Source organism: Panthera uncia, assembly GCF_023721935.1.
Source record: "Panthera uncia isolate 11264 chromosome D3 unlocalized genomic scaffold, Puncia_PCG_1.0 HiC_scaffold_8, whole genome shotgun sequence".
Taxonomy (NCBI): Eukaryota; Metazoa; Chordata; class Mammalia; order Carnivora; family Felidae; genus Panthera; species Panthera uncia.
The window spans coordinates 40017708-40038451 of record NW_026057586.1 but is presented as its reverse complement, the minus strand read 5'-3'; the positions used below and the strand labels follow the sequence as shown (position 1 = coordinate 40038451).

Genomic DNA, 20744 nt, shown 5'->3' with positions numbered 1-20744 from the left:
GAGAATACCAAGCAGACTCCACACCTCCCCACTGTCAGTGCAGACAGAGCCTGACATGGGACTCAATCCCATGAACTGTGAGATCATGACCTGAGCCCAAATCGGGAGTCAGATGCTTAAAAGACTAAGCCACCCAGGCGGCAACCCCCCACACCCGTTTTTTAAGTAGGCTCCGTGCCCAATGTGGGCCTTGAACTCTTGACCCTGAGATCAAGAGATCAAGAGTCACATGCTCAAAGCTCCACTGACTGAGCCAGCCAGGCGCCCTTGCAAGATTCTTTTTAGATTCTCATTTTACTTGACTTAGTGTCATTAGATGAGATGGGTCACTCCTATTTTACAATTTTTTAAAAAAAATCTCAGGTTCCTTCATCCCTGTGCTTTCTTTGTTATTGTACCTCTGCTATATTGAAATTACTCAACAATTTGTTATTAACCTAATAGATTATTCTTAAGTGTGAGGTGGTTTGTCTTGTTTAACATTGTCTCTCCAGTGCTTAGCAAAGTTCCTAGTATGTATGATTTTTGCAGTCACTGCTTGTTAAAGAACCAAAGTTTCTTCTCAGGAGTCTTGCCTTCTTCTGTCTTACTTCTCAGATCCAGTTTGATTCCTGATAGCAGTGTTCCTCTTCTGTGCCTTTCTTCTAAAAGTAGTGTCACTTCCCTAGCTCAAGCCCTCATCATCTCTCACTTGAACTATTGCAACAGTCTTTTTGTGGGTGGTCCTCCTCGAATGTGTTTTACATTGCCAAATTGTTATTTCAGAAGTGCAATTCTGATCTCTTTCTCCCTGTCCTTAAACCTGCCTCCTTGTACCTTGTCAGTAACTTAACCATGCATGACCTGATAGCATTGTTTCTCATCCTGGGTTCCAAGGGCCACCAAGGACTCTGTGAACTACCTAAACTACCAAATGTTTTGTGTATGTGCATTGTTCTGGAGAAAGGATGTTGAGATTCTCAAAAGGTTCCATGATCTAAAATCCAACAACTGGTTTATAAGACAGAATTCTTTATTCTAAAGCCCTTTTTGATCTGGCACTTGCCTTGCCCTTTTTGGCCTTTCTCTTTCTTGGTTACCCATCATTGCATCATATGCTTTAGCCATGTTGAATTATTCGTACCATATCCTTGTCATCCTTGAGAAGCAGTATAAGTTAGTGATATAAAAAAAATGAACCCTTGGAGAGACTGCCTGGGTCCCAGGCTCTGTCACTTAGTAATTGTATGATTTTGGCAGGAAACTATACTTCAGTTTTCTCATCTGTTTAAAAAAAGTGGATGGTAATGACACTATTAGTACCTCGTTGGGTTGGAAGCCAATAAATAGGTCAATAAAGGCAAAGCATATTGAATAGTAGTACCTTGTTCGGTAAATGTTAGTTTTTAAATATCACCCTCATTATTCCCTCATCTATGTAGTTTTACCAGTAGTAGTCCCTTTTCCCACCACTCCAACTCACACTTTGCCAGTCAATGGACTTTTTCTTCTCTTTGAAGATTTAGACCAAGTGTTAGATCTGTAGAATCTTTCTGACCTCTAGAATTTCTTCCTTTCTTTGTTCTCCAACTAGACCCTCTAACACTTTATTTATTTGTTTATTCTGTCTTTTTAAAATCTAGAATGGGCTTCTTGGTATTATTCATTTTTATATCCTATGCAAATTCTAATTGCAATGGAAAAATTGGGTTTGTGTATTGTTAGTAAGGAAAGTGGTGATGGAAGGAAAAGAAGGTTTTTTTTGTTTTGGGGTTTTTTTTTGTTTTTAATGGCAGGGAATAGAAGATATGATGCCAGGATATAGTAAAGGTCTTGGGAGGAAAGAAACAGTATGTTCAAATTAGGTAGTTTGAGGAGAATTTAGTAAAGGGACTGTTTTCAAAGAGTAGGGTGTTGGGTGAGCAGCTAAATCACAAGGAGTGGTGAGTGATGTACTCTGGGTCAGGGGAGGGGAGGAAGTAAATACCAGAACTCGGAGACAGAAAGCTATAAAGCTATATGGAGAGGACAGTTAGTGAGGGATGCAGCCAGCTGAGGCAGTTTTGCTGGGAAGGAGTCTGGGAAATAAGTGTCCTAGCTCTCCTGTTTTACCTTCCCAGTTGCCTGCTGGGCTGAACCCAACTGGGAAGCAGAGAGGGGAGCCTGTTGATGCAGGTTAGTCTCTCAGTACACAAAGCATGGTGCACAATGGAGAGAAGATCTGGAGGGGCAAAAGATACCCAGTATATAAGGATTTCAGTTGGTAGCCAAATATATTGTAATATCCTATACACTATATTTCTCAGCTTCCAAGTAGCTAGGACAAAGAAGAAAACATCCATTAAGTTATTGACATTATCAATGATATTGTAAACAAAGTAGTTTCTAATAAGAAACACAGCTATTTCTGATACTAAAAAAGTGATACTGAAATGATTTTGCCCATAGCATCCTCAAAAGAAGAAACTATGCAGTTAAATACCATCTTTCTGTGGCAAATACAAAACACGTTACATAGGACTCTAATTTAAAGACCTTCATGGTAGCATATGATAATGCCTTATTGCAGTGTATTAAAACTTTCCTTCCAGGGGCTTTTCTCTGAATTTCTGATATTCTGGCTTAATCTAGGGGTGGTGGTCGAATGGACAGGATCTATATATTCATGCAGTTCTCCATGAAGATTGTTTGCTAGCTGCTAAGTTTTTAATAAACATCTCAGTTTGGAGAATTTAGGTCTTACTCTCTGTCAAGTAAGTACTCTCTGTCTGGAGAGAGGATACATTTTATATTGCTGATAAAGAGCAGAGCCATGTAATTAATAGCTGAGGATTTGGTGGCATTTTATGAAAATTCATTGCCTTTTTTTTTTTTTTTTTTAAGTTTATTTGAGAGAGAGAAAATGCACCTGTGGGAGAGAGCAGGGAGGGACACAGAAAGAGAGAGAGAATCCCAAGCAGGCTCTGAGCTCAGCACAGAGCTCAATGCAGGGCTCCATCTCACAAACCATGACATCATGACCTGAGCCAAAATCAAGAGTCGGATGCGTGGGGTGCCTGGGTGACTCACTTGGTTAAGCATCCTACTCTTGATTTTGGCTCAGGCCATGATCTCATGGTTTGTGAGTTTGAGCCCTACGTCTGGCTCTGTGCTGATAGCTTGGAGCCTGCTTGGAATTCTCTCTCTCCCTCTCTCTCTCTGCCCTTCCCCCACGTGTGTGTGTGTGTGTGTGTGCGGGCATGTGCACGCTCTCTCTCTCTCTCTCTCTCTCTCTCTCAAAATAAATAAGTAAACATTAAAAAAAAAAAAGAGTCAGACATTTAACCGACTGGGCCACCAGGCACCCTGAAAATTCATTACTTTATTAATAAAGACCTCTCCATGGCAAAGTCAAGGGACTTCCTAAGAGTAGAGCACATATGTTTTCTCAGGGTACAGTTCACAGTATTCCTTCATAAGTACAAATGGATGGTTTAAACTCTGACTCCATGACTGTGGAAATTCTTTTTTTTTTTAATTTTAATATTTTTTTTTTGCATTTATTCATTTTTCGAAAGACAGAGTGTGAGTGGGGGAGGGGCAGAGAGAGAGGGAGACATAGAATCCGATGCAAGCTCCAGGCTCTGAACTGACAGCACAGAGCCCGATGTGGGGCTCGAGCTCATAGACCGTGAGATCATGAGCTGAGCTGAAATCGGACGCTTAACTGACTGAGCCACCCAGGTGCCCCTTGACTGTGGAAATTCTTAAAGTGGTGTTTGCATGTACCTATCTCAGTAGTAACGAAATTTCAAAATAAATCCATAGATCATTTTATTAATTCAACATAGATTTATTATACTTTCTGAACTACTGGGCATACTCTACATGTTATAGAATGTACAGGGATGAACAAAACAGACACAGTCCCCTTTTCTGTGTATGTAGTAGTATAACTTCCAGTTGAGTAATCCGAAATAAACTAGCCCACTAGTTTCAGTCAAATCATTCAGGGTAAAACTATGTACTATGGAGCAATAAATATTGGAGGATGTTTAACAAAATTATTGCATTAGTATGGGGTAGTTCATCATAATAACTATATAGCAGTGCTAGTTAAGGCCATTTGTAGCTCACAACAATAAAATTCTCATTTTAGTGTATAAGACTGCATGCTTTCTGTTTTCTTTAGCCTCTAGAAGTGAGGATGAGGAGGAGTGGGAAGGAAGATGAATGTAATCATTAAGATACCAGACACATTTTATCTTCCTTGGAAATTGTTTGGTCTGTTTGTAGGCTTTTCCTACTAATTTTGACTCCTTGTAAACATTAATAAGTAGGTATCAGTGGATTCATACAGTTTAGTCCAAATATAGCTCTTCACAAAGACTGAATTAAAGTTGAAGGCAATCTTACATTGTCATCTTTTCTCCAAGATGTTGAACATTTTTAGTGGCTAAATCTTTATTAAAGAATCTGGTACAAGTATTATATGAAATGGGTTTTCATTATTCATAAGCCTTCTTTATATAATATGGATGATAATCCTTTATTATATGCATTACAAATATTTATATATATATATATATTTTTTTTTTTTTTTACTCAGAACTAAATTTTTTTTTGCCATTTTGTAAAACACATAAACATAGAACTTGAGGTTTTTCTTTATATTTTTAAAAGACTAGAAATGGGATACTGTAGTATTTTGAAAACTTTGCTTTAAGGACTATCACAGTTTAATTTAGCATTAAATGGCATAGTTATACATAATTTTAATTCTTTTTTTTCCTTTTTAAAAAAAGTTTTATTTAAGTAATCTCTACTCCCAACATGGGGCTCAAACTCACAACCCTGAGATCAATAATCGCACGCTCTTCTTACTGAACCAGTCAGGCACCCCCTTACCTTTTTTTAAAATTTGGAAAACAAACTTAATATGAGCTAGCTAGCTATCCTCTTAACTGACTTTTAAGTGTATAAAATAGTATTGTTATCTGTAGGCACAATGTTGTACCCCAAATCTCTAGAACCTGCCTTGCGTAACTTATGTTTTATACATGTTGATTAGTAACTCCCTATTTCATCCTCTTGTAGCCTCTGGCAACCACCATTCTATTCTTTGCTTTTATGAGTTTGGCTAGTCTACTTAACTTCATGTAACTGAAATCATGCAACTGAAATTGTACTGTGACTGGCCTTATTTAACTTAGCATAACATGAGGTTCATTCATGTTGTCATCTGCAGGATTCATTCATTTGCAGGATTTCCTTTTAAGGGTGAATAATCCATTGTATGTATATACCACATTTTCTTTATCCATTCACATCTTTGTTTCTTTATGCATTCACAAGATTGTTTCTGCCTTTTGGCTATTATGAATAGCACTACAGTGAACATGGGAATGCTAATATTTCTTTACTGTCCTGATTTCAGTTGTTTTGGATAAAGACCCACAGGTGAGATTGCTGAATCATATGGTAGTTTTGCTTGTTTTTTTTGTGGGGGAACCTCCGTACTGTTTTCTATAGTGGCTGCACCATTTTTGCATTCCCACCTACAATATACAGTTTCTCCACACTCTCACTAACGCTTGTCTTTTGTTCTTTTGATAATGGCTATCATAACAGGTATGAAGTGATAGCTCATTGTGGTTTTGATTTGCATTTCCCTGATGATTAGTGACCTTGAGCATCTTTCCATATACCTGTTGGCCATTTGTAGATTACCTTTGGAGAATTATTTATTCAAGTTTTTAGCCCATTTTGTAATTGGGTTGGTAGTGTCTGCTGTTGAGTTGTAGGAGTTTCTTATATATTTTGTAAATTCACTGTTTATCAGGTACATGGTTTACAGATATTTTCTTCCATTCTGTAGGTCATGTTTTCACTTCTTGTTTCCTTTGCTGTGCAGAAGCTTTTTAATTTGAGACAGTCCTGCTTGTCTGTTTTTGCTTTTGTTTCCTGATTGCAAATGTGTTTGTTCAGTTTTTGGCTAGTCTTGTTATGGTGTCTTTTGACATACTAAAATATATATTATATTTCTGTATGTATATATAGAAATATAATTATTTTCTTTATGATTTTTGCTTTTTGTGTCATGCTTGAGAAATCTTTTCCTACATCAGGTTATAAGATATTTTTTCTTTAACATTTTAAAGTTATGCTTTTCACATTTATTTTGGATGTATAATGTGACAGGAAAAATTTTCCCCACGTGATTAGTCATTTGTCCCAGTACCATTCATTGGGTCCATTTTTTCTCACTGATTTACAATGCCATTTCAGTCCTACACATCTCTATTCTGTTCTATTGGTCTATTTGTTTATTGTCTAGTATCAGGCTATCTTAATTACTATGACTTTAACAGTGAGTCTTAATGTCAGGTAAGGAAAGTTTTCCACCTTGTTTTACTTACAAAACACTCTCTGCTGTTACTGATCCTTTGCTATTCCATATGAATTTTAGGATCAGACTTTTGAGTCTCCTGAAAATCTCTGTAGAGATTTTGATCAGAGGCGATATAGAGGTTGAATTTATTGAAAATACATTAATTTGGAGAGAATTGACATCATATGGTACTGATTTTTCCCACCTCTCTCTCCCATTTTTAAAAAAATATGCTGGAAGAGGGGCGCCTGAGTGGCTCGGTTGGTTGTGCGTCCGACTTTGGCTCAGGTCATGATCTCACAGTTCTTGGGTTCGAGCCCTGGGTTGGGCTTTGAGCCCATAGCTCTAAGCCTGGAGCCTGCTGCACATTGTGTCTCTCTTTCTGCACCTCCCCGCATTGTGTATGCGCTCTCTCAAAAATAAATAAACATTTAAAAAATATGCTAAAAGAAATCTGCTTAGAGCATGTGTAAATATGTTTTATTGTATCTTTTCTGAAAAGTGTATAGTTTTTGTTAATATACAAATGGAGTTTTTTCCTGTTTCATAATCTAAGTGGTTATTCCTAGTGATTAGGATTAGTACAGATTTATACATTAAGGTTGTATTTTGCAACTGTTGATTTATTAGTTCTAAGAGTTCCAAATAATGGTAGATTTTTTTAGATTTATTAAATGGAAAATTATTTTGTTTTTTATACAGTTTTGTCTCTTAGTGCTTCATGTCATAATTTATTGCATTAACTAAGATCTCTATCTGATATTAAATAGGAGGCACCTTTTTCTTGTTCTTCATTTTAAGTGGGAATGCATCTAGAATTTTCTATTATGTTTACAGTGTTGTTTTTTTTTTTAACCTAACATAGTTATTCTTTATCTGTGTCACGATGCTATCACTCTCAACTTAAGATTTCCTCCTTAAATGGTTCTATTCAAATCAGAATCTTTAATGGAATTAAAAAAAAAAAATATATATATATATACATACATATATATATATATATATACATCTGGCTCCATTCCCAGATATTGTGATATCTAGAGTCTAGGCATTTGTATTTATTTTTTAATGTTTATTTATTTTGAGAGAGAGAGAGAGTGCAAGCAGGAGAAAGGACAGAGAGAGTATGAGGGGAAAGAGGGAGAGAGAGAGGAATCCCAAGTAGGCTCCAGGCTGCCAGGGCCGAGGCCTGCGTGGGGTTCCAACCCATGAACCATCAAATCATGAACTGAGCTGAAATCAGGAGTTGGATGCTTAACTGATTGAGCCAGGTTCCCCTAGGCGTTTGTACTTTTAAAAGCTTTGTGAATGATCAGAGGGGTTTTTTTTGTTTTTGTTTACATTATAGAGATTGAATTTTATTGGATGATATTTTTCTGCATCAAATGAAATTATCTTTTTTAATTTTAATTGTTAATATACTGTCAGTGATAGATTTTCTGTTATTGAACCCATTGATGCGTTTCTGGAGTAAATGAGTAGGCTACCAGTAATAGACATGATACAAATGACTAGAAAGGGCTGGAATGATGATAATGAGAGTTGTAATGGAAAACAGAACTATATGGGCAATGGAAGAGAGAGAAAGCATTTTAAAAGAGCGTTAAATTTGATATTAAAATGTTTTAAATCACTTTTGTGATTTCATATCTCATCAGCGAAAAAAATCAGGCATGCATTCCTACTGTGTGTATGTTTATTTAAAAACTATGCATGTATTTTTACAGTACTGATACTTTATGTTATAAAGCATGCAAAATTTAAGTGAGATAAAGACGAAATCGTTACTTTAAAATAAGTTTTGCTTTATTTAATGGTATAAAATATTTTATTGTTAAAGTTTTATTAATACTTTCACTAAAACCAGTGTTGTTGACTGTACTTCCTAAAATTTTTTTAAATCTTAAACACTGTGACATAATCAGAGATTTGGAACTATGTTCACTTTACGTTGATACTTGATTTTGATGACTGTCATAGCTGAAAAATATACCTACCATACAAAAAAGATACAGATCTGAATGGAAGGAGTATGTCATAGGTTGAGATTACTAAAATTTTCAGTTTCACTCACTAAATGTCAAAAGAGCTTTTGTTGAAATTTTCATCTTCTTTAATGATGTTATAGTTGTTATTACAAAGCAATCAGAAGTTGTAACAATGCTTTTATTTTTTTTAAGTTTATTTATTTATTTCGAAAGAAATAGAGACAATACGAGTAGGGGAGGGGAAGAGAGAGGAGAGAAAGAGGATCCCAAGCAGGCTCTGTGCTGCCAGCACAGAACCCGAGACAGGGCTTGAACTCACAAAACTGTGAGATCGTGACCTGAGCTGAAACCAAGAGTTGGACACTTAACTGACTGAGCCACCCAGGCGCCCCTGTTAAACTGTTTTTAAAGGGCACCTTCAAAACCCAGTGATTGTGCTGATTTGGAAGATATTTTTAATGTTCTTATTTTATTTTTTAATTTTATGTGAGAGAGAGTCCAAGTTGGGGAGGGGCAGAGAGAGGAGGGAAACAGAGGATCTGAAGTGGGCTCTGTGCTGACAGGCTGACAGCAGCGAGCCCCATGTGGAGTTTGAACTCATGAACCGTGAAATCATGATCTGAGCTGAAGTCAGATGCACACCTGACTGAGCCACGCAGGAGCCCCTTTATTTGGAAGATTTTGTTTACTTTTTAATTTTTAAATTTTTAAAAAAGTAAACTCAGTGCCCACTGTGGGGCTTGAACTCATAACCCTGAGATCAAGATGTATGCTGTACCGACTGAGCCAGCTAGGTGCCCTTATTTGGAAGATTTTTAAAGCAATTAGAAAAATCTGTTACAAAGTTTAAAAATATTGATATGATATTTTTTAAGATAAGTGATACATACTGTTTTTGGTGACAAAATCATAACATCTCTTTAATAAATGCAGTCTCTGACTGAGTTATTTTAAAAAGGTGTTTAGTCTCCATCCACATTGTTAAAATACCACCTTTACCTGAAGAGACAGAGGAGATCTGCTGGAAAGGTGCAGAAAATAGTGGTTTAATAGTCTCTTTGGGTGTAGAAACTGGGAAGCTTGCTTGCTCGCTCAGCATAAGATCTGTGTGGAGAGCTAACATGGTTATCTTCATAGAAGGAGCTGTCGTTGGAAGGGTGCCTACAGTATATACACAACTTTCTTGTATATAGCTTTATTATGAAAAACAAATTTTAAAAAATCAAAAAGAAAATAACATCTGTTATTGAGATGGTATGGTAGTACTGCTTGTTTTTTATTTTTGTTTTTGTAAAAATATGAATAACCAGTTTTCTAAGTTTAACAACTCTCTTAACTGTGGTGTTGAGATATAAGAGAAAATCTCTGTAGGGTACAGTTTTCTTGCCCACTTCTTGTTTCATTTCTGTTTTAATGTTTCTGCTATTGAAAGGCCTTGTTTCTATAAAATTGACCACACTGATGAAGTTCTGTAATGCCTAAGTGACAGTTCCCATTTAGAATATACCCACTCTTTCCTCTGGATTTCTCTAATGCTGCATATGACATTTGGCTCTGGCACAGGGTCCAAGTGAGGATATCAAATGGTTCTGTATATTAAATGTTGGAAAGCCTAGTTCCTTTTTGGAAAATATGAACATAATGATTTTCTTAAATATTTTCAAAAATATTTTCTTACGCCTACTCCACGTTGGAGGCCATAGCTTTAAACCATATCCTAGTTACAAGTCAAAAAGTTCACAAATTCTTGCCTCAGCCCCAGCATTCAGTAACTTAGTAGATTAGGTAGAAGAGTCTCTTACTGTGAAAGCCTGAAGGACCTGGGGAAATATTACCATGCTATGGATTTAAGATAATCCTGAAAAATTCTATATTATTTATTTGCAATTGCATAAATTAATTTTAAAGGACATAAGGACTTAATAAACAGTCGTCTTACTCAAACTTATTTAAAAAGTAAATGATGCCATAATTGTTTCATAGTTCAGGACTATTTGAAGTTCAGGCTTTAAAACAAATTCAGACTAGTCATTTTCATTAGCAATTCAAGTTAATGAATCTGTAATGTGCTTTATTACTTGAAGTATTAACTATTCCCCCTCTATGTTTCTTAAGTAATAGGAGTGAAACATCTACGTCTGATAACACAGAAACTTATCAAGAGAATACAAGGTAAGCTTTTGAAAATTCTGCTACTTTAGTAAATTATATCTATCACTTTATAAAAATAGATTTTTTAAATTAAATTTTCTTAGTGAATTCATCAGACAATGCTAAAAGTTGGGAATTTAGAAATAAATGCTGCAGATGCTTTTACAGATCACATTAAATTAGAATAGCTCTCCTTTTTAGCTCTCCTTTTTCACTGTGGTCAGGTTTCTTCCATGCATAATTTAGGTAGAGTTGTCAATATTGAACTGTCTCTTGTTGAAATTCTGGGGTATTAAACATCATTGATGTGTGATCCTCAAAATGTTTTGAAATGTTGATCATTCTGATGATTGATGCTTTTGTTTTTCACTTTTCTTATGAATTTTGTATGTTTGATTGCTAGAGACTGGGATAAGCTAAAGATATGATCTTGATGGGAGTCTTTTAAAAGTTTTGAGTTCTTAGATAACGGGGGTGTCCAAACTGGGACACCACAGGATATGTACAACTTTCAGGGGAGTTATAGTGACATCTGTTGGCCTTACACAAACGATTACATTTAAGTTGTTTGGACCTAACTGTTTCATAAGTGGGACAGCTAGATTTGTTTTGTTTTAGGCCTTGAGGCACCATGAAAAAAATGTACTGAGACATTTTAAGGGTTAAGGGTACGTAAACTGAGATTGTTTGGGAACATCTGTTGTAGATGATTTATTGAAGATAGTTTTTTCAAAATTTTAAATAGTCTAATAAGTATAACTTTTTTAAAAAGAAACTTACAGTAATTGGTCAGAATAGGAAAGCATCATTTTTATGTTACAATTTCAAATTAAGTACAATTCATTTAAAATTGTTTTATAGCTCTTCTGGGCATCCTACCTTTAAGTGTCCCTTGTGTCAAGAATCAAATTTTACCAGGCAGCGTTTACTGGATCACTGTAACAGTAATCACTTATTTCAGATAGTTCCTGTGGTAAGTACATATGTTTAAGATATTCTTCTGCATTTTTAAATACACTGTTTCATTTATTTCATTTCATGTGTACAAGGGAAAGGAGTTGATTTAAATTTGGATGGGGCATTATCATTAAGGTAGGTTTAGGTCAACAAAAAATTGATGACTGTGAAGCAAAACGAGATATTTAAAATTCCAGTAACTCACTTATAAAAAGGGAGATGCTTATTGTAAGGGTAATGTAGGAGAATAGCCCGGAGGAGAGTGAAATAATGAAAGGTGAGCTGGGGATTCATTTGAGGAGTGGCAGAACCAAACTTTATTGGGGCTTCTCGGTTTCTTAGTCTAGAGAATGCAAAACGACTGGGTCTGATCTGGTGGATCTGCTGCAGGTGAAAACGCTTATAAATAAGTATAAAGTCAGTAGGTATTTTTAATTGTATCCTTGCAGAATCTAGTGTATGAATGCATAAAGTAAGGAAGGAAAAGAATTGTACTTTCTTTTTGATGCATACATATCTTTTTGATGCCATTCTGAGGCTGTGTAAGAAAGGGGTGAGACCTTTTTGATGAATGAGGGAGACAGAGTGGAGTGCGGGATTCCAAGATTGTGGTAATGGTCCTACAAGTCCTCTTTTGGAACATGAGTTACATAGGTAAGTGATTTCACCTGTGGATGGAACAGGAGAAACTGAACTGGAAGAGATACTTCCTTTTCAGCTGTACATTTTGATACATAAATATTTTCTTCAGAAATAAGAGTAGAAGGAAAATTTTATAAATTAAGGATTATAGATATTTCTAAGCAGTTTTAGTGGATGTACTAGAAAAAAGCGTGAAAGAATACACCTCAGTAACTGTTGAGGCCGCCCTTAAACTCTCACATAGCACTAAGGGAGATACCACCTACTTTGCTCATTAGGAGAGGGTGAGTTACTGTTAAATAAACATACAATTGCCAAAGATATCTCCAGGAAAAATCTCACATTTAAGAGATTTCATTTGTTTTATATCACACTAGCAGATTTTTGTTTCTGCATTGTATTTAACACTGCACAGACTTTGGCTGGAGTCCAATTACCAAAAGTTTCTTCTTATTTCATTTCAGTACATTCACTTTTTAGTATGTCCTCATTAAAACCTTGATACAATTTAAAGTTTACTTCATTTTCATTTTACTTATAAAAAAGTCATAATAATTATAGTTCTTTGTGGCTCAAGTGAGATTACGTACTTGTTAATGATAGCAACTATGATTGGTATTATTAATTAGCAATTAAGATTGGGTGTGTTGTTTCTATTCAAACAGTTGTGTAATCAGAGTTTAAAGTAATAGAATGTATAAGATCTTTTTATTGTGTTGAATTATATTACTATAATTTATCTGAGGTAATTTGGTCCAGAAGTGATCTTTTCCTAAAATTTGGATCTTAGAAATGGTTTTCATGTAAATGTTTTCGGTAACATAAGCCTATGTTATTTTAATACTTTCAATAATTTGTATGTTTGGTTATTTTCATTATTTTTTATTTAAAACATTCTGTTTCTTATAGACGTGTCCTATTTGTGTGTCTCTTCCTTGGGGAGATCCTAGCCAGATTACTAGAAATTTCGTTAGTCATCTAAATCAGAGACATCAGTTTGATTATGGAGAATTTGTGGTAAGTGAAATTCTTTAAGCTTAAGAAAATACTGCTTAAATATTCAAGTTAAGTTAACTTTTTCAATCTAGACTTGAGTTTTGAGACCAGCTGTTGTATCATACTGGATGGTTATAGAGCAGGTTCTGTTGTTTTTGTAATCTAGGTGAACTTTGGTTTGTGGGAGTGATAAAAGGTGAATTTACTATTCACATCCTATACTAGAGAGATAATATAAGAAGAGCAGACTCCCAGATTGTCCAGATGATGACTTATATGAAAACTGTCTAGATTTAAGGGATAACTGTACCTGCTTAGAGAAGTAAAAATGGTTCAACAGATGGAGAGTGTATTTCTCAACTTATACTAAGTTGCTTATTATAATAGATTTCTTGTATCCACATGAGGTACAGTCTTTTTTAAAAGTGAGGGAGCTTAATTATTAAGTGGAGCCAGGTTGAGTAGATTCTGGTCTTAGTTGATGGCTTTTAACAGGGTGCACAAGGGAAGTTACATAATGTAAAAATGCATCCCTAAAGCAAAACATGTGGTTACTTTCTACCTTCTAAATGTGTCATAATTTTTTAAAAAAATTAGATGATTTGTTGTATTGTGAAATTACATTTTATTCAACTTCAGTGAATTAAAACCTTACCTAATTCAATATTGATCCTGACAAAGAATGGCTGATACTTGTTTTCCAGTTTAGGAAATAAGCACAGGTATGTGCAGTTCTGACAATGGAATGAACAGAATTTACACTTTGCTCTCCAATGTTGCAGTTATATCATTCTTGATAAATGTTTCTTTATTTTGTGGAATTTGCATATTTAGTCATATTGTTTTAAAATAACTCAAATGTATGTAAAATTCAGATGTACTTATAATTTTAGCATTTTTATGAAATAATTATAGATTCTTAAATTCTCATTTTAAATAAATGTTTACTGTGGAGAACTATGATTTGAAAAAACAAAAATCTATCTTGTGAACCACTTTTGATCTAATTGTCAGATTGGGGTTTTTTTTGCCACAGAAGAGTATGTAATTTTAATTATTAGGACTGTCAAGTGGAAGCCTATTAAAGCAAACCAATAGGACATAATTGATAGTAAGCAGAATTGTTTAAGTGAAAGTAGCGATATAACTAAGATTGAGCAATAGTTTTTAGCTTTGTGTTATTATTAAGAAGCTGCTATTTGGGGTGCCTGGGTGGCTCAGTCAGTTAAACATCTGACTTCAGCTCAGGTCATGATCTCACGGTTTGTGGGTTCATGCCTCATGTCAGGCTCTGTGCTGACAGTGCAGAGCCTGCTTGGGATTCTCTCTGGCTCTTGCTCTCTCTCTCTCTCTGCCCCTCCCGGACTCACACTTTGTCTCTCTCTCAAAATAAATAAACTTAAAACAAACAAACAAAAAAAACTGCCATTCAGTGCTCTTAATTCAGTAAATGCTCATTTTCTTTAAAATGAATTTATTTTTAGACATTTGGCATTCTTTTCTAGAGATGACAGAATTTATCACTTATGATTGTGGGTTACCTTTAACTGTACTTTTAATTAATGGCCTTATCATAAGGTCATTATAACTTTGAAATTTCATTCTCTGCTGATCCTATGTATTTACCAATTATTCTTAAATAATTACAACTGAAATTAATTACTTATTAAAGTTCAGGTATTTAAATCTTATATTTTAAAGGAGAGTATATATTATAGTATAAACATAAACCATTTCAAGTATGTGTAATGTATTGGGCAAAGTATTGAGTAGTGAGTATGTTTTTCCTTTTGACATGTTAATGTCATTGTTTTTAGAATCTTCAGCTAGATGAGGAAACCCAATATCAAACTGCTGTTGAGGAATCTTTTCAAGTAAACATCTGAAGGCTGTAGACATCTCTGCATCTTTGTGCCTGCAAGTGCCATCTTTAAGGGGAAACTACATGAAGTCACCGTTTCAATAACTTGATGTGTGTATTAATAAAAGTAATTCAGTCTTTTGATTTAGTTTTTCAATTAAAAAATAAAGGTGAACCATCTAAAAAGTGAAAGTTAGGACATATTCTTTAAAAATATTGAAAGGATTATATTTCATTAATGGAAAAAAGGGATTCCCTGTTGTACTTAACTTTTTTATATTATACATTCTTGACTTTTTCCTTATGTTGCTTTTGGAATTTGGTGCAGTTCTCCCATTGATGTTCTTGTACACAGGTAACACCCCGTAGCACATCCTGAAAGATGTGATTGATATAAACCTACCAAATCTGAGCCAGTTATCAGAGTTGCAGAATGGAGACTTGAAGTGCTAAATGAAACAATCCAAAGGAAACTTTTTTAATACAGATTCTAGCCGAAGAATTCAACTATAAGAAAATTGTATTTATATAATGTTTAGTATTTTTGAAGACTAGTGAGATTTCTTTAATAATTATAACTCTTTAAAAAGTGAAAGTTCATTGTAAAGATATTTCCTTTTTGCTCTAGAAGGAAATATTAAGAGAAAAATTTCTTTGGTGGGCAGTTGGTCATTTCAAATCCTGTTTGTTTGGCTGACTAATTTGTAAACCTAAAGTATATTAAGCTGAAGTACAGCTCTTTGGCCTCAGAGTTTTCAATTGCCAGTATTTCTCTTTAGCTAAGATGAAACTTTCATGAGAAACTTTCAGTTGGTGATATATTCTACGTCTATGAGGTTTGGCTTCATCTCAGTTTAGAAATTCATTCAAAGCTAAAGATGTATATGTATATATGCATACGCTTTTGTATGTATATATACACACATATGCATGCAGTTTGTCAGGTTATCTACAGAATTTCTATTAAGGTTTTTTAAATATACAAGCAATATGGGATTGACGTATTTATCTGATTTGATTAAAATTTTGTATATCACCCAACTTTTAAAAGGTAACAGTCAAATGCTAAGTGGTCTAGTTGGCTACTATTACACCTTAAAATTGAATTTACACACGTACATAATTACCTTGTTTATATGGTGCTCATTTGTTATTCTCAAAGATAATGCATGACTATGAAGTAATGAGATGGATGCTACCAGCTATTCTGTTTCACTACTTTTTAGTCAAAACTGGGTTTGTTCTTCATATTTATTAATGAGAATCATAAAATAACTTGTACTAGAAGGCCTAAATCACAGAATGAAAGATAAAGAGTGTTATTAGTTGACATTCCATACTAACATGCATTGTTTATGCTCTCTTTAAAATAACTAAAAGAACATAAAAGAAAATCTCAGAAGTAGTTTGCTGCTAATATATACATATATTGTATGAAAGGGTATATTTTGGTTTTGTTAAAACCCTTGTTGACTTTTCTACAGTGAACATTTTTTTTAAACTTGATTTAATAAAAATGTTAATTTTGGAAGTGGAGTTTTGTAAAAACCTTTTTCAGTCAAACAGTAATGACTATGGGTAGTAATAACAATCACCAAAAAAAGCCATACATCTTAATAACATATGCCTTTGTTCTGTCATTCGAAAGAGTGATGTTTACTATGTGCTTGAACATTTTCTCTGCAGTTACAAGAGTGTAATTGGAAGAATAGCTGTTTAATGAACTCTTTTAAAAAGATTTTTGACCATAGGTTTTTCCAGTTTAAAGCAATAACTTTAGTACTTTCTTTCAGAGTTAATACTTCCAGTATATCAAGTTAAACCGTTCTGAGATTTGAGAACTTCTTTAAAGGAAAATTGTAATAGAGATCACCTTGATGAAATTGTGTTTTGAAGTTTGTGGATTAGTTAAAATATCAATAATAGTCTTGTGTGTCTTTCCTATAAGCATTTTCAGAAGGAAAATATTGACTGCTATTATCTCGGAACTCCTCAGTATGGAAATGTTTGTTTGAAATCTCACCTTTTGTCAGTGGATTAGAAATAGGGACAGGCTTTACAGATTTACAGCTAAAATTCAAGGAGGGAAACTATTGATACTCTGATACCTTAAATTTCACAATACCACTTATATTTCCCTCAGCAAATTACAGTTTATGTTGTTAAACAGAGTCTTATTTGAGATGTATTACTTTATTTTTCAATTAAAAGTGGTTTTCTCCTACTTGTGTGTCTAATTAAAATTTTGTCTAGAGGCAAACATTAATAACATTTAATTCTCATAACTCACCCTAGAAGACATGTAGGAGATAACCCACCATTTTGCACTTAAAAAAGTGGCTAGGAGAAGGCTATGCTGATGCAGTATGTTGGATTTAACTTGATAACCCCATTTTATTTCAAGTGGTAAGTCAATTTAGAAGGCTATTCTGTCAAGTGTTTATGCAGCAAGATTTCCAAGCCCTGTTAGCAACCAGGCAGAAAGCTAGTTAACTGGTTAATAAACACTTTTATATGGAGAAATTACCCTTAAGTAAGATATCAGGGCTGTAAGAACATATTGCCAAGTACAATGTCAGGTATCTTTTGGGCTGCTGTTACAAGTATCAGTTATCTTCATTGAATCATAACTTTTATAGAAATCCAATAGGGCTGCTACTCAAAGAATAAACCCTTTGAGGAGGTGATGACATTTTAGCCTTTGTAGAAGGTGTGACCCAGAAAACATGTAAATACATGTAGTATAAAACTCATAATAGAAATATGAATAAAGTACTCATTCCATGATACCACTTAGTGTCAATATAATTTTCTATTATGCAATACAATTTTGAAAAAAGGCGTGGAATGGAGAGGAGTTAAGCAATTAGAATACAGGAGCCTCAAGAAAATGGGTATTACCACCTGATTCCCTCCTAATCCAACATCAGTTGTCCAATCCTGGGGCTGAGAGAAGGGACAGTCAACGCACTCACATCCCTGAAATTAAAAAAAAATATTGCATTATGTACGTTAACTTACAAACTTGCATTAAACTATACTGTACAGTTTCCTGTATTAATAGGAACCCTTGAGAGTACAATGGTGAGGGATCTACCATTACAGAATTCAAGATGATCAGGGAAAGGGAGTGAATGTGGAGGAGACCTAATCAGATGAGTTACAGCCACTCTGTGCAAGGGAAGAAGAAACACCTGAAACGTGAATGAAGACATTTCCTGTCAAATGCAAAACAACGCATGATAATGTGCACAAAGTGAACAATTGCCTGTTGTAATTGGAGCTTAGATCAAGAGAAAACATGACTAGAATCCCAGAAATCCCCTAATTTCTACTTGCAGTCACAACTGGCCACCACCACTAACTTCTAATACCACAGATTCTGCCTGCTTTTATGCTTTATAGGAAAGGACACACAGTAAAAATCTGACTACTTTTGCTCAACATTGTTTTGAGATTTTTAGATGTAGGTTTTAATTTAGTCAAAAGCAGCCTACAGTAACTTGTCTTTTGTCCAGAACAAAAAAGCTAAAAAGTAGCTTCTCAAGCTACTTTTTAATATGTGTGAATATTAGATGCATTGCAAGTGGTTCTTTCATGTATGCTGGCACTTGTAGGTGCCAGATCTAGGTAAAAGCTGAAAACTGGCTGGCCTTCCCCGCATGATAGCTGCGGAAAGACAGGTGGACAGGGTAACCAATGACCTTCCACAGCTTTTGCCTGACCTTTCTCATAAGCTATGTGTGGGATGTTCTTTTTTCCAAGGCATTTTGTAGGCAGTGGATTTTAATAAGTGTAGGGACTATTTTCCCTGGGAGTTGAGTCTAATGCTACCAACAGAAACTAAAAAGGGGAGTTACTGTGAATACACAAGAAGAGATACTGAAAGTGTTTAAAACAACCAAGACTAGTTTCTCAGGTTAGCCTGGTTTTGATGATTCTGCAGGCTGATCCATGGTTTTGGACAAATTACTTAGCCTCTCACATTTGTGGGTCTGAGGATTGAGTGAGTTTATACACAAAATTCTTGGAACACAGCCTGTTATCTTACTGTTACTGTGTATTCAGTACACCTCTACCAATTATGTTTATATCTGTCAGGTTCTCTCAAATCCTACTAGGAAAGTCTGGCATAATGTTTCTTTCCTTTTAGCATACAGGTTCTAAAAGGTTAGTAGTCTTTGTTATCTGCAACTTTTGCAGGAACATCTGAGACCTTGTGTTTGTCTCCAAGAAGTACAAATACTCCAGGTAATGAGGACTTCTAAGTAAAAATATCTTTGGGGTGCCTGGGTGGCTCAGTTGGTTGGGCACCTGACTCTTGATCTCAGCTCAGGTCAGATCTCAGGGTCGTGAGTTCTGGTCCTGTGTTGGGCTTCACGCTGGACAGAAGCCTACTTTAAAAGGGGGGGCGGAGGGGGGGGCACGTGGGTGGCTCAGTCGGTGAAGCGTCCCACTCTCTGTTTTGGCTCAGGTCATGATCTGGTTTCGTGTGTTTGAGCCCCACATCAGGCTCTTAGCTGACAGTTCAGAGCCTGCTTGGGATTCTCTCTTTCCCTCTCTCTCCACCCCTCCCCCACTCATGCTGTCTCTGTCTCTCAAATAAAACTTAAAAATATATATTTTTTAAAGTATAATCCTTATAAAGAATAATCAGCTCATAATCCTACTGAGCAATCAGATATATGTCCAGGATTTCTTTATTGATGAGAAACTTAACCCCCTACACTCCTCCCCGGTTTTATTGAGATATAGTTGATGTACAGCACTGTGTAAGTTTAAGGTATACAGCAAAATGACCTACATTGTGAAATGATTACCACAGTAAGTTTAGTTAACCTCCGTCATCTCCTGTAGATACAAAAAACAGGGTTTTTTTCCCCTCTTGTGATGAGAATGCTTGTGATTTACTCTCCCCACTTTCAAAGATACCATACTGCAGTGTTAACTATAATCCTCATGTGCATTATCACCCACTTTATTTTTAACTGCCTGGTTCTTAGCCAGCAATTAACTTGAAGAAACCACTGTCTAGGAGAAAACTTACTTTGAAACATTAACAGATCACTTGAATAACTTATATAAGTTTGGGTTATTCAGTAGTATTGAGAATATTACTTCATCTAACTTTGTTTTCCTGTTTCTAGATACAATTGATATAATACACTTTTGAAGCTTTTTTTTTTTTTTTTTTATGTTTATAAAGTGATTTTAGGTTCATTAGACCAACAATTCTCAAACTTTTTGGTCACAGGACCCCATTACACTCAAATTATTGGTGTAAAAAAATTCTGCCATAATTATGATCCTAAATATTAAGAAAACAGTTTGCTTATATTTAGAACAAAATGTTCATAGAAAATGTTTTTGTAGAACTGACACACTTCCTACCTGTTATCTATTCCTCCACCTAAGCAAGAGGTTTCCTAACACAAATTTATGTATTTATTAATTTATTCCTTTAAAAAAAAAAAGCTTCCAACAAACATCCTACTAAGGTAACATCCTTAGGCAACTTGGTATGCAGTTTCTTTTAAAAACTTTGTACTTAAAGTCTTAATTATCAATCCACACATGCTTCCACTCTCTACCTGTTTGTTGTGGGGGACTTCATTTCTGTCTCCTAGCTGGAGCTTTTTGAAATTTAGATACCTCAAGAAGGTGCTTTAGGGATTCTGCAGAAAAACAAGTATTGTATACCAGATTAGGGAGATATAAGTTCCCAAGAACTTCCTTTCTTCCTCCCTCTGTCCCTTCCTTCCTTCCTTCCTTCCTTCCTTCCTTCCTTCCTTCCTTCCTT

General features: G+C 35.0%; 1 protein-coding gene across 6 annotated transcripts in view; it reads left to right on the top strand.

Moving 5' to 3' along the window:
- RNF138 (ring finger protein 138) overlaps window positions 1–15088 on the top strand; it is a 29979-nt gene extending 14891 nt beyond the window's left edge. For 5 of the 6 annotated variants that reach the window (XM_049619544.1, XM_049619539.1, XM_049619540.1 and 2 more), the window contains 4 exons: window positions 10453–10509; window positions 11350–11461; window positions 12997–13104; window positions 14901–15088. In XM_049619544.1, coding sequence (XP_049475501.1) covers window positions 10453–10509; window positions 11350–11461; window positions 12997–13104; window positions 14901–14969 — 346 coding nt within the window. In that variant the 3' untranslated portion in view covers window positions 14970–15088. The remainder of the gene's footprint in view (window positions 1–10452; window positions 10510–11349; window positions 11462–12996; window positions 13105–14900) is intronic. The other variant, XM_049619541.1, reaches the window with a different exon arrangement.
- Window positions 15089–20744: the final 5656 nt, after the last annotated feature.